At 32.8% G+C, this 16564-nt stretch overlaps 1 protein-coding gene across 1 annotated transcript in view; it reads right to left on the bottom strand.

The window, feature by feature from the left end:
* Positions 1 to 16564, bottom strand: part of slc4a11 (solute carrier family 4 member 11) — a 140554-nt gene that overhangs the window by 40039 nt on the left and 83951 nt on the right. Inside the window, exons 9-11 of the mRNA XM_045704876.1 lie at positions 16421 to 16534; positions 13672 to 13804; positions 11736 to 11809 (exon numbers count right to left, since the gene is read on the bottom strand). Coding sequence (XP_045560832.1) covers positions 11736 to 11809; positions 13672 to 13804; positions 16421 to 16534 — 321 coding nt within the window. The remainder of the gene's footprint in view (positions 1 to 11735; positions 11810 to 13671; positions 13805 to 16420; positions 16535 to 16564) is intronic.

Raw genomic sequence — 16564 nt, 5'->3', positions numbered from 1 at the left:
TGAATGTCTGTATGGTACATAATAATCTGTATGGTATATCATAATCTGAATGGTTTATAGTAATCTGAACTGTCTGTATGGTATATAATAATCTGAATGGTCTGTATGGTATATAATAATCTGAATGTTATATAATCATCTGAATGGTATTTAGTACTCTGAATGGTCTGTATGGTATATAATAATCTGTATGGTATATAATAATCTGTATGGTATATAATAATCTGTATGGTCTGTATGGTATATAATAATCTGTATGGTCTGTATGGTATATAATCATCTGTATTGTATATAATAATCTGAATGGTCTGTATGGTATATAATAATCTGTATGGTATATAATAATCTGAATGGTATATAATAATCTGTATGGTATATAATAATCTGAATGGTCTGTATGGTATATAATAATCTGTATGGAATTAATTATCTGTATGGTCTGTATGGTATATAATAATCTGAATGGTCTGTATGGTATATAATAATCCGTATGGTATATAATAATCTGAATGGTCTGTATGGTATATAATAATCTGTATGGTATATAATAATCTGAATGGTCTGTATGGTATATAATCATCTGAATGATCTGTATGGTATATAATAATCTGTATGGTATATAATAATCTGAATGGTATGTATGGTATATAATAATCCGTATGGTATACAATAATCTGAATGGTATATAGTAATCTGAATGGTCTGTATGGTATATAATAATCTGTATGGTATTTAATAATCTGAATGGTCTGTATGGTACATAATAATCTGTATGGTATATAATAATCTGAATGGTCTGTATGGTATATAATAATCTGTATGGTCTGTATGGTATATAATAATCTGAATGGTCTGTATGGTATATAATAATCTGAATGGTCTGTATGGTACATAATAATCTGTATGGTATATAATAATCTGAATGGTCTGTATGGTATATAATCATCTGAATGGTCTGTATGGTATATAATAATCTATATGGTATATAATAATCTGAATGGTCTGTATGGTACATAATAATCTGTATGGTATGTAATAATCTGAATGGTCTGTATGGTATATAATAATCTGTATGGTCTGTATGGTATATAATAATCTGAATGGTATATAGTAATCTGAATGTCTGTATGGTATATAATAATCTGTATGGTATATAATAATCTGAATGCTATATAGTAATCTGAATGGTCTGTATGTATATAATAATCTGTATGGTATATAATAATCTGAATGGTATATAGTAATCTGAATGTCTGTATGGTATATAATAATCTGTATGGTGTACAATAATCTGAATGCTATATAGTAATCTGAATGGTCTGTATGGTATATAATAATCTGTATGGTATATTATAATCTGAATGGTCTGTATGGTACATAATAATCTGTATGGTATATAATAATCTGAATGGTCTGTATGGTATATAATAATCTGTATGGTCTGTATGGTATATAATAATCTGAATGGTCTGTATGGTATATATTAATCTGAATTGTCTGTATGGTACATAATAATCTGTATGGTATATAATAATCTGAATGTTCTGTATGGTATATAATAATCCGTATGGTATATAATAATCTGAATGGTATATAGTAATCTGAATGTCTGTATGGTATATAATAATCTGTATGGTATATAATAATCTGAATGCTATATAGTAATCTGAATGGTCTGTATGGTATATAATAATCTGAATGGTATATAGTAATCTGAATGTCTGTATGGTATATAATAATCTGTATGGTATATAATAATCTGAATGGTATATAGTAATGTGAATGGTCTGTGTGGTATATAATAATCTGTATGGTATATAATAATCTGTATGGTATATAATAATCTGAATGGTCTGTATGGTATATAATAATCTGTATTTTACATAATAATCTGAATGGTATATAGTAATCTGAATGGTCTGTATGGTACATAATAATCTGTATGGTATATAATAATCTGAATGGTCTGTATGGTACATAATAATCTGTATGGTATATAATAATCTGAATGTCTGTATGGTATATAATAATCTGTATGGTATATAAAAATCTGAATGGTATATAGTAATCTGAACTGTCTGTATGGTATATAATAATCTGTATGGTATATAATAATCTGAATGGTCTGTATTGTATATAATAATCTGTATGGTATATAATCATCTGAATGGTATATAGTACTCTGAATGGTCTGTATGGTATATAATAATCTGTATGGTATATAATAATCTGTATGGTATATAATAATCTGTATGGTATATAATAAGCTGTATGGTCTGTATGGTATATAATAATCTGAATGGTCTGTATGGTATATAATCATCTGTATGGTATATAATAATCTGAATGGTCTGTATGGTATATAATAATCTGTATGGTATATAATAATCTGAATGGTATATAATAATCTGTATGGTATATAATCATCTGTATGGTCTGTATGGTATATAATAATCTGAATGGTCTGTATGGTATATAATAATCCGTATGGTATATAATAATCTGAATGGTCTGTATGGTATATAATAATCTGTACGGTATATAATAATCTGAATGGTCTGTATGGTATATAATCATCTGAATGGTCTGTATGGTATATAATAATCTGTATGGTATATAATAATCTGAATGGTCTGTATGGTATATAATAATCTGAATGGTCTGTATGGTATATAATAATCCATATGGTATACAATAATCTGAATGGTATATAGTAATCTGAATGGTCTGTATGGTATATAATAATCTATATGGTATATAATAATCTGAATGGTCTGTATGGTACATAATAATCTGTATGGTATGTAATAATCTGAATGGTCTGTATGGTATATAATAATCTGTATGGTCTGTATGGTATATAATAATCTGAATGGTATATAGTAATCTGAATGTCTGTATGGTAAATAATAATCTGTATGGTATATAATAATCTGAATGCTATATAGTAATCTGAATGGTCTGTATGTATATAATAATCTGTATGGTATATAATAATCTGAATGGTATATAGTAATCTGATTGTCTGTATGGTATATAATAATCTGTATGGTATATAATCATCTGAATGCTATATAGTAATCTGAATGGTCTGTATGGTATATAATCATCTGAATGGTATATAGTAATCTGAATGGTCTGTATGGTATATAATAATCTGTATGGTATATAATAATCTGAATGGTCTGTATGGTATATAATAATCTGTATGGTACATACTAATCTGAATGGTATATAGTAATCTGAATGGTCTGTATGGTACATAATAATCTGTATGGTATATAATTATCTGAATGGTCTGTATGGTATATAATAATCTGTATGGTATATAATCATCTGAATGGTATTTAGTACTCTGAATGGTCTGTATGGTATATAATAATCTGTATGGTATATAATAATCTGTATGGTATATAATAATCTGTATGGTCTGTATGGTATATAATAATCTGAATGGTCTGTATGGTATATAATCATCTGTATGGTATATAATAATCTGAATGGTCTGTATGGTATATAATAATCTGTATGGTATTTAATAATCTGTATGGTCTGTATGGTATATAATAATCTGAATGGTCTGTATGGTATATAATAATCCGTATGGTATATAATAATCTGAATGGTCTGTATGGTATATAATAATCTGTATGGTATATAATAATCTGAATGGTCTGTATGGTATATAATCATCTGAATGATCTGTATGGTATATAATAATCTGTATGGTATATAATAATCTGAACGGTATGTATGGTATATAATAATCCGTATGGTATACAATAATCTGAATGGTATATAGTAATCTGAATGGTCTGTATGGTATATAATAATCTGTATGGTATGTAATAATCTGAATGGTCTGTATGGTACATAATAATCTGTATGGTATATAATAATCTGAATGGTCTGTATGGTATATAATAATCTGTATGGTCTGTATGGTATATAATAATCTGAATGGTCTGTATGGTATATAATAATCTGAATGGTCTGTATGGTACATAATAATCTGTATGGTATATAATAATCTGAATGGTCTGTATGGTATATAATCATCTGAATGATCTGTATGGTATATAATAATCTGTATGGTATATAATAATCTGAATGGTATGTATGGTATATAATAATCCGTATGGTGTACAATAATCTGAATGGTATATAGTAATCTGAATGGTCTGTATGGTATATAATAATCTGTATGGTATATAATAATCTGAATGGTCTGTATGGTACATAATAATCTGTATGGTATATAATAATCTGAATGGTCTGTATGGTATATAATAATCTGTATGGTCTGTATGGTATATAATAATCTGAATGGTCTGTATGGTATATATTAATCTGAATTGTCTGTATGGTACATAATAATCTGTATGTTATATAATAATCTGAATGTTCTGTATGGTATATAATAATCCGTATGGTATATAATAATCTGAATGGTATATAGTAATCTGAATGTCTGTATGGTATATAATAATCTGTATGGTATATAATAATCTGAATGCTATATAGTAATCTGAATGGTCTGTATGGTATATAATAATCTGAATGGTATATAGTAATCTGAATGTCTGTATGGTATATAATAATCTGTATGGTATATAGTAATCTGAATGTCTGTATGGTATATAATAATCTGTATGGTATATAATAATCTGAATGGTCTGTATGGTATATAATAATCTGCATGGTATATAATAATCTGAATGGTATATAGTAATCTGAATGGTCTGTGTGGTATATAATAATCTGTATGGTATATAATATTCTGTATGGTATATAATAATCTGAATGGTCTGTATGGTATATAATAATCTGTATTTTACATAATAATCTGAATGGTATATAGTAATCTGAATGGTCTGTATGGTACATAATAATCTGTATGGTATATAATAATCTGAATGGTATGTATGGTACATAATAATCTGTATGGTATATAATAATTTGAATGGTCTGTATGGTATATAATAATCTGTATGGTATATAATAATCTGTATGGTATATAATCATCTGAATGGTATATAGTACTCTGAATGGTCTGTATGGTATATAATAATCTGTATGGTATATAATTATCTGTATGGTATATAATAATCTGTATGGTATATAACAATCTGTATGGTCTGTATGGTATATAATAATCTGAATGGTCTGTATGGTATATAATCATCTGTATGGTATATAATAATCTGAATGGTCTGTATGGTATATAATAATCTGTATGGTATATAATAATCTGAATGGTATATAATAATCTGTATGGTATATAATCATCTGTATGGTCTGTATGGTATATAATAATCTGAATGGTCTGTATGGTATATAATAATCCGTATGGTATATAATAATCTGAATGGTCTGTATGGTATATAATAATATGTACGGTATATAATAATCTGAATGGTCTGTATGGTATATAATCATCTGAATGGTCTGTATGGTATATAATAATCTGTATGGTATATAATAATCTGAATGGTCTGTATGGTATATAATAATCTGAATGGTCTGTATGGTATATAATAATCCATATGGTATACAATAATCTGAATGGTATATAGTAATCTGAATGGTCTGTATGGTATATAATAATCTATATGGTATATAATAATCTGAATGGTCTGTATGGTACATAATAATCTGTATGGTATGTAATAATCTGAATGGTCTGTATGGTATATAATAATCTGTATGGTCTGTATGGTATATAATAATCTGAATGGTATATAGTAATCTGAATGTCTGTATGGTATATAATAATCTGTATGGTATATAATAATCTGAATGCTATATAGTAATCTGAATGGTCTGTATGTATATAATAATCTGTATGGTATATAATAATCTGAATGGTATATAGTAATCTGAATGTCTGTATGGTATATAATAATCTGTATGGTATATAATCATCTGAATGCTATATAGTAATCTGAATGGTCTGTATGGTATATAATAATCTGAATGGTATATAGTAATCTGAATGGTCTGTATGGTATATAATAATCTGTATGGTATATAATAATCTGAATGGTCTGTATGGTATATAATAATCTGTATGGTACATACTAATCTGAATGGTATATAGTAATCTGAATGGTCTGTATGGTACATAATAATCTGTATGGTATATAATTATCTGAATGGTCTGTATGGTATATAATAATCTGTATGGTATATAATCATCTGAATGTCTGTATGGTACATAATAATCTGTATGGTATATCATAATCTGAATGGTTTATAGTAATCTGAACTGTCTGTATGGTATATAATAATCTGAATGGTCTGTATGGTATATAATAATCTGAATGTTATATAATCATCTGAATGGTATTTAGTACTCTGAATGGTCTGTATGGTATATAATAATCTGTATGGTATATAATAATCTGTATGGTATATAATAATCTGTATGGTCTGTATGGTATATAATAATCTGTATGGTCTGTATGGTATATAATCATCTGTATTGTATATAATAATCTGAATGGTCTGTATGGTATATAATAATCTGTATGGTATATAATAATCTGAATGGTATATAATAATCTGTATGGTATATAATAATCTGAATGGTCTGTATGGTATATAATAATCTGTATGGAATTAATTATCTGTATGGTCTGTATGGTATATAATAATCTGAATGGTCTGTATGGTATATAATAATCCGTATGGTATATAATAATCTGAATGGTCTGTATGGTATATAATAATCTGTATGGTATATAATAATCTGAATGGTCTGTATGGTATATAATCATCTGAATGATCTGTATGGTATATAATAATCTGTATGGTATATAATAATCTGAATGGTATGTATGGTATATAATAATCCGTATGGTATATAATAATCTGAATGGTATATAGTAATCTGAATGTCTGTATGGTATATAATAATCTGTATGGTATATAATAATCTGAATGCTATATAGTAATCTGAATGGTCTGTATGGTATATAATAATCTGAATGGTATATAGTAATCTGAATGTCTGTATGGTATATAATAATCTGTATGGTATATAGTAATCTGAATGTCTGTATGGTATATAATAATCTGTATGGTATATAATAATCTGAATGGTCTGTATGGTATATAATAATCTGCATGGTATATAATAATCTGAATGGTATATAGTAATCTGAATGGTCTGTGTGGTATATAATAATCTGTATGGTATATAATATTCTGTATGGTATATAATAATCTGAATGGTCTGTATGGTATATAATAATCTGTATTTTACATAATAATCTGAATGGTATATAGTAATCTGAATGGTCTGTATGGTACATAATAATCTGTATGGTATATAATAATCTGAATGGTATGTATGGTACATAATAATCTGTATGGTATATAATAATTTGAATGGTCTGTATGGTATATAATAATCTGTATGGTATATAATAATCTGTATGGTATATAATCATCTGAATGGTATATAGTACTCTGAATGGTCTGTATGGTATATAATAATCTGTATGGTATATAATTATCTGTATGGTATATAATAATCTGTATGGTATATAACAATCTGTATGGTCTGTATGGTATATAATAATCTGAATGGTCTGTATGGTATATAATCATCTGTATGGTATATAATAATCTGAATGGTCTGTATGGTATATAATAATCTGTATGGTATATAATAATCTGAATGGTATATAATAATCTGTATGGTATATAATCATCTGTATGGTCTGTATGGTATATAATAATCTGAATGGTCTGTATGGTATATAATAATCCGTATGGTATATAATAATCTGAATGGTCTGTATGGTATATAATAATATGTACGGTATATAATAATCTGAATGGTCTGTATGGTATATAATCATCTGAATGGTCTGTATGGTATATAATAATCTGTATGGTATATAATAATCTGAATGGTCTGTATGGTATATAATAATCTGAATGGTCTGTATGGTATATAATAATCCATATGGTATACAATAATCTGAATGGTATATAGTAATCTGAATGGTCTGTATGGTATATAATAATCTATATGGTATATAATAATCTGAATGGTCTGTATGGTACATAATAATCTGTATGGTATGTAATAATCTGAATGGTCTGTATGGTATATAATAATCTGTATGGTCTGTATGGTATATAATAATCTGAATGGTATATAGTAATCTGAATGTCTGTATGGTATATAATAATCTGTATGGTATATAATAATCTGAATGCTATATAGTAATCTGAATGGTCTGTATGTATATAATAATCTGTATGGTATATAATAATCTGAATGGTATATAGTAATCTGAATGTCTGTATGGTATATAATAATCTGTATGGTATATAATCATCTGAATGCTATATAGTAATCTGAATGGTCTGTATGGTATATAATAATCTGAATGGTATATAGTAATCTGAATGGTCTGTATGGTATATAATAATCTGTATGGTATATAATAATCTGAATGGTCTGTATGGTATATAATAATCTGTATGGTACATACTAATCTGAATGGTATATAGTAATCTGAATGGTCTGTATGGTACATAATAATCTGTATGGTATATAATTATCTGAATGGTCTGTATGGTATATAATAATCTGTATGGTATATAATCATCTGAATGTCTGTATGGTACATAATAATCTGTATGGTATATCATAATCTGAATGGTTTATAGTAATCTGAACTGTCTGTATGGTATATAATAATCTGAATGGTCTGTATGGTATATAATAATCTGAATGTTATATAATCATCTGAATGGTATTTAGTACTCTGAATGGTCTGTATGGTATATAATAATCTGTATGGTATATAATAATCTGTATGGTATATAATAATCTGTATGGTCTGTATGGTATATAATAATCTGTATGGTCTGTATGGTATATAATCATCTGTATTGTATATAATAATCTGAATGGTCTGTATGGTATATAATAATCTGTATGGTATATAATAATCTGAATGGTATATAATAATCTGTATGGTATATAATAATCTGAATGGTCTGTATGGTATATAATAATCTGTATGGAATTAATTATCTGTATGGTCTGTATGGTATATAATAATCTGAATGGTCTGTATGGTATATAATAATCCGTATGGTATATAATAATCTGAATGGTCTGTATGGTATATAATAATCTGTATGGTATATAATAATCTGAATGGTCTGTATGGTATATAATCATCTGAATGATCTGTATGGTATATAATAATCTGTATGGTATATAATAATCTGAATGGTATGTATGGTATATAATAATCCGTATGGTATACAATAATCTGAATGGTATATAGTAATCTGAATGGTCTGTATGGTATATAATAATCTGTATGGTATTTAATAATCTGAATGGTCTGTATGGTACATAATAATCTGTATGGTATATAATAATCTGAATGGTCTGTATGGTATATAATAATCTGTATGGTCTGTATGGTATATAATAATCTGAATGGTCTGTATGGTATATAATAATCTGAATGGTCTGTATGGTACATAATAATCTGTATGGTATATAATAATCTGAATGGTCTGTATGGTATATAATCATCTGAATGGTCTGTATGGTATATAATAATCTATATGGTATATAATAATCTGAATGGTCTGTATGGTACATAATAATCTGTATGGTATGTAATAATCTGAATGGTCTGTATGGTATATAATAATCTGTATGGTCTGTATGGTATATAATAATCTGAATGGTATATAGTAATCTGAATGTCTGTATGGTATATAATAATCTGTATGGTATATAATAATCTGAATGCTATATAGTAATCTGAATGGTCTGTATGTATATAATAATCTGTATGGTATATAATAATCTGAATGGTATATAGTAATCTGAATGTCTGTATGGTATATAATAATCTGTATGGTGTACAATAATCTGAATGCTATATAGTAATCTGAATGGTCTGTATGGTATATAATAATCTGTATGGTATATTATAATCTGAATGGTCTGTATGGTACATAATAATCTGTATGGTATATAATAATCTGAATGGTCTGTATGGTATATAATAATCTGTATGGTCTGTATGGTATATAATAATCTGAATGGTCTGTATGGTATATATTAATCTGAATTGTCTGTATGGTACATAATAATCTGTATGGTATATAATAATCTGAATGTTCTGTATGGTATATAATAATCCGTATGGTATATAATAATCTGAATGGTATATAGTAATCTGAATGTCTGTATGGTATATAATAATCTGTATGGTATATAATAATCTGAATGCTATATAGTAATCTGAATGGTCTGTATGGTATATAATAATCTGAATGGTATATAGTAATCTGAATGTCTGTATGGTATATAATAATCTGTATGGTATATAATAATCTGAATGGTATATAGTAATGTGAATGGTCTGTGTGGTATATAATAATCTGTATGGTATATAATAATCTGTATGGTATATAATAATCTGAATGGTCTGTATGGTATATAATAATCTGTATTTTACATAATAATCTGAATGGTATATAGTAATCTGAATGGTCTGTATGGTACATAATAATCTGTATGGTATATAATAATCTGAATGGTCTGTATGGTACATAATAATCTGTATGGTATATAATAATTTGAATGGTCTGTATGGTATATAATAATCTGTATGGTATATAATAATCTGAATGTCTTTATGGTATATAATAATCTGTATGGTATATAATAATCTGAATGGTATATAGTAATCTGAACTGTCTGTATGGTATATAATAATCTGTATGGTATATAATAATCTGAATGGTCTGTATGGTATATAATAATCTGAATGGTCTGTATGGTATATAATAATCTGTATGGTATATAATCATCTGAATGGTATATAGTACTCTGAATGGTCTGTATGCTATATAATAATCTGTATGGTATATAATTATCTGTATGGTATATAATAATCTGTATGGTATATAATAATCTGTATGGTCTGTATGGTATATAATAATGTGAATGGTCTGTATGGTATATAATAATCTGAATGGTCTGTATGGTATATAATAATCTGTATGGTATATAATAATCTGAATGGTATATAATCATCTGTATGGTATATAATCATCTGTTTGGTCTGTATGGTATATAATAATCTGAATGGTCTGTATGGTATATAATAATCCGTATGGTATATAATAATCTGAATGGTATATAGTAATCTGAATGGTATATAATAATCTGTATGGTATATAGTAATCTGAATGGTATATAATAATCTGTATGGTATATAATAATCTGTATGGTATATAATAATCTGTATGGTATATAATAATCTGAATGGTCTGTATGGTATATAATAATCTGTATGGTATATATTCTAATCTGAATGGTATATAATCATCTGTATGGTATATAATAATCTGTATGGTATATAATAATCTGTATGGTATATAATCATCTGAATGGTCTGTAATGTATATGTTCTGAATGGTCTCTATGGTATATAATAATCTGAATGGTATATAATAATCTGTATGGTATATAATAATCTGAATGGTATATAATAATCTGTATGGTATATAATCATCTGAATGGTCTGTATGGTATATAATAATCTGGATGGTATATAATAATCTGTATGGTATATAATAATCTGTATGTCTGTAAGCTATATAATCATCTGAATGGTCTGTAATGTATATGTTCTGTATGGTCCGTATGGTATAAATTGAGTTGTCCTCCTCCTTACTTTTGACGGTTCCTTTCAGAGCGTCCACTACGAAGGCTATCGAGATGAACAGAGCTATGACCTCCTCTGTTGACCTGGGAGAGGACAAGAACAACAAGAGCAACAACAGTAAACATGTCGTCCCCCACCAACGACGCAGCACTTCCCTTGGGCCAATTGAGATATCACATTTGACTAACACATTCCAGTTCATTACTATAGCTTCCGACGTGGGCCTATCACTGCCATTTTTGTAAATGTCGGATCTCTATGGCAAGATGCATCATTCAGCCAAGTTGTCGATATCGGGCCAGTGCTGTCTGAGTGACTAACCTACGTACGAACGAACAGAGACACATCCACAGTCCCCTCCCTGATTTCATGGTGGGGGACAACAACAACACAAACATCAGTGAAATGATGGCCTGTACCGCATCCATGATGTAGGCGACCAGACCTTTAAAACAGCTTCATGACATTATAGATGTTACCGTACGTTATACCATGGCATTGTTGAATACGTGTTTCTGATTGGCTTGAAGGTCATTCTAGAGCGTGCATTGTTTAATGAATAAGGCCATAAGGGGGTATATGATCAATATACCATGGCTAAGTCTGTTCTTCACACGACGCATCGCAGAGTGCCTGGATACAGACTTTAGCCGTATCCTGGATACAGCCTTTAGCCTTTAGCCGTATCCCGGATACAGCCTTTAGCCTTTAGCCGTATCCTGGATACAGCCTTTAGCCTTTAGCCGTATCCTGGATACAGCCTTTAGCATTTAGCCGTATCCTGGATACAGCCTTTAGCATTTAGCCGTATCCTGGATACAGCCTTTAGCCGTATCCTGGATACAGCCTTTAGCCTTTAGCCGTATCCTGGATACAGCCTTTAGCCTTTAGCTGTATCCTGGATACAGCCTTTAGCCGTATCCTGGATACAGCCTTTAGCCGTATCCTGGATACAGCCTTTAGCCGTATCCTGGATACAGCCTTTAGCCTTTAGCCGTATCCTGGATACAGCCTTTAGCCTTTAGCCGTATCCTGGATACAGCCTTTAGCCTTTAGCCGTATCCTGGATACAGCCTTTAGCCTTTAGCCGTATCCTGGATACAGCCTTTAGCCTTTAGCCGTATCCCGGATACAGCCTTTAGCCTTTAGCCGTATCCTGGATACAGTCTTTAGCCTTTAGCCGTATCCTGGATACAGCCTTTAGCCTTTAGCCTTTAGCCGTATCCTGGATACAGCCTTTAGCCTTTAGCAGTATCCTGGATACAGCCTTTAGCCTTTAGCCGTGGTATATTGACCACATACCACAAACCCCCGAGAGCCTTAATACTATTATAAACTGATTACCAACATAATTAGAGCAGTAAAAATATATGTTTTTTTAATACCCATGGTATACCACGGCTGTCAGCCAATAGGCATTCAGGGCTTAAACCACTCCGTTTATATTTCCCTATAACACACACGATATCAGCACGGCAGAATCCAACGGCTTTAGTTCTGACTCGTTCTATGTCTGAGCTGCTTTTGAAAGCAAACGTTGAACTGAAAACTATATTGCCGTTGCGATTTTTGATTTTAATAATACCAAGCTAGGACTGACGGTTTAATGAGCTAAACTAGCAAGTCTGTTTGGTTACCACAGAAACTACTGTAGCTCTCTGCTAAACTCTCTAGCTACTTCAGTGGATGTTTAACACATCTAGCTTCATACGTGGTAAATGATAGCCGTGGTATGAAAGGGACAGTCAACTCGGGGCTCTATGCGTTCTCTGGGAAATAACTCCGTGGAAGGATGTGTTCCCCTCTGCTGGCACGTCGGGGAACACACCTTCCATGTCATTCAGTATTTTCCCATAGAACTCATAGCCCCTCGTTGATTACTTCCTTATTTATAGTCATATATAAACTGTGGAATACAGTATAATATTCAGTGCATACAGAGTACCTTTTAAACAGCTTCATGAGCAGGGAGAGGTTGAAGATAGCTCCAAGGATGAGGAAGAGGGAGTTCCAGAGACCGATGCAGGCGTAGAACGCTGGGAAGTCCAGATCATAGTCATCACAGAGACCACGGATCACTGTAGACAGACAGACAGACCACGGATCACTGTAGACAGACAGACAGACAGACAGACAGACAGACAGACAGACAGACAGACAGACAGACAGACAGACAGACAGACAGACAGACAGACAGACAGACAGACAGACAGACAGACAGACAGACAGACAGACAGACAGACAGACAGACAGAGACCACGGATCACTGTGACCTTGAGACTACTGCAGCCCACGTGGGTAGCCAGACAGGAAGTGAAGGGATGTGAAGACAGTGGTAGGACTACAGTAGGATTCAAACCCCAGGCTCAGCTACAGACATGTCCGATGGTGCCAGACAGGAAGTGAAGGGATGTGAAGACAGTGGTAGGACTACAGTAGGATTTAGCCGTGAGACCAAACCCCAGGCTCAGCTACAGACATGTCTGATGGTGCCAGACATGTCCGATGGTGCCAGACATGTCCGATGGTGCCAGACATGTCCGATGGTGCCAGACATGTCCGATGGTGCCAGACATGTCCGATGGTGCCAGACATGTCCGATGGTGCCAGACATGTCCGATGGTGCCAGACATGTCCGATGGTGCCAGACATGTCCGATGGTGCCAGACATGTCTGATATCACTCTGGTGTTACCAGCATTATACAGAAACTAAACCGGGTGACTTCATTTGAACAGCAAAACAACCAGCACCACACACTGGGTTTCCTCAGACAAACAACTGTTTTACCACCAGACAGTCTCAGGATAACAGTATTACACACAGACACACACACACACACACACACACACACACACACACACACACACACACACACACACACACACACACACACACACACACACACACACACACACACACACACACACACACACACACACACACACACACACACACACACACACACACACACACACACACACACACACACGCACACACACACACACACACACACACACCAGCTCAGTCAGTCGGTATTGAAACAAATTGAAACATCAGGCATCCTCTAAACAAACATACACTATATTAAAACTCCGTCTGGGCATCAGAGGCATCAGATGTTAATGGTGCTCCGTTCCTCAGCCTCAAGCCGGAAGAATCATTTATATTTCAAGCAACTTAACTCAATATAGACAGATATATGTAAACAAACCATTGGAACGTTAGTGGGGTCCAACAAGAGAGAGAGCCTGAGAACCAGGAGAGTGGTAGACTCGGTCTGTCCGTCTGTCTGCCTCTGCCTTCCTGTCTGTCTTCCTGTCTGTCTGTCTGTCTGTCTGTCTGTCTGTCTGTCTGTCTGTCTGTCTGTCTGTCTGTCTGTCTGTCTGTCTGTCTGTCTGTCTGTCTGTCTGTCTGTCTGTCTGTCTGTCTGTCTGTCTGTCTGTCTGTCTGTCTGTCTGCCTCTGCCTTCAAGACTGCCTGGTCTCGCTCTCTCACTCTCTGTCTGTCTGGTCTTCTGGCTCCCTGGGAAAACACCTAATTCTCGAAATCATCCAACAGTGGAGATACTTCAAAAAGTGGAGATAAGAATATCGTGCTGCTGGGAGATGTGTCTGTCCGGAGAAGAGGTAGAGGGGCAGACAGAGAGGTAGAGAGGCAGACAGAGAGGTAGAGGGGCAGACAGAGAGGTAGAGGGGCAGACAGAGAAGTAGAGGACAGACAGAGAAGTAGAGGACAGACAGAGAAGTAGAGGACAGACAGAGAGGGCAGGTAGAGGACAGACAGAGAGGTAGAAGGCAGACAGAGAGGTAGAGGGCAGACAGAGGGGTAGAGGACAGACAGAGAGGTAGAGGGGCAGACAGAGAAGTAGAGGACAGACAGAGAGGGCAGTTAGAGGACAGACAGAGAGGTAGAGGACAGACAGAGAGGTAGAAGGCAGACAGAGAGGTAGAGGACAGACAGAGGGGTAGAGGACAGACAGAGAGGTAGAGGGCAGACAGAGGGGTAGAGGGCAGACAGAGAAGTAGAGGACAGACAGAGAGGGCAGGTAGAGGACAGACAGAGAGGTAGAGGACAGACAGAGAGGTAGAAGGCAGACAGAGAAGTAGAGGACAGACAGAGAAGTAGAGGACAGACTGAGACAAATATAGAGGATACAAGGCTCAGAGAGAGACCTGAAGAAGAGGAGAGAGGGAGACCTACCACTGATGAAGAGGAGGAGAGAGAGAGACCTACCACTGATGAAGAGGAGGAGAGAGAGAGACCTACCACTGATGAAGAGGAGGAGGGAGACCTACCACTGATGAAGAGGAGGAGAGAGAGAGACCTATCACTGATGAAGAAGAGATACCTACCACTGATGAAGAAGAAGAGATACCTACCACTGATGAAGAAGAGAGTGACCTACCACTGACGAAGAAGAGAGTGACCTACCACTGATGAAGAAGAGAGTGACCTACCACTGATGAAGAAGAGAGTGACCTACCACTGATGAAGAAGAGAGTGACCTACCACTGATGAAGAAGAGAGTGACCTACCACTGATGAAGAAGAGAGTGACCTACCACTGATGAAGAAGAGAGTGACCTACCACTGATGAAGAAGAGAGTGACCTACCACTGATGAAGAAGAGAGTGACCTACCACTGATGAAGAAGAGAGTGACCTACCACTGATGAAGAAGAAGAGAGACCTACCACTGATGAAGATGGCCAGGGGAGCTGTGGTCAGAGGGATGACCAACGGTGACCCAGAGAAAAGAGAATAGATGAGCCCTCCTATACTTTGTCCGATAATGGTCTTCCTGACATCTGAAAAGACACACACACAGTCAGGTGTGT

The sequence above is a fragment of the Salmo salar genome, chromosome ssa01, assembly GCF_905237065.1.
Source record: "Salmo salar chromosome ssa01, Ssal_v3.1, whole genome shotgun sequence".
Taxonomy (NCBI): Eukaryota; Metazoa; Chordata; class Actinopteri; order Salmoniformes; family Salmonidae; genus Salmo; species Salmo salar.
Note: the sequence above shows the minus strand (reverse complement) of the source record. Positions and strands in the feature narration are given on the sequence as shown.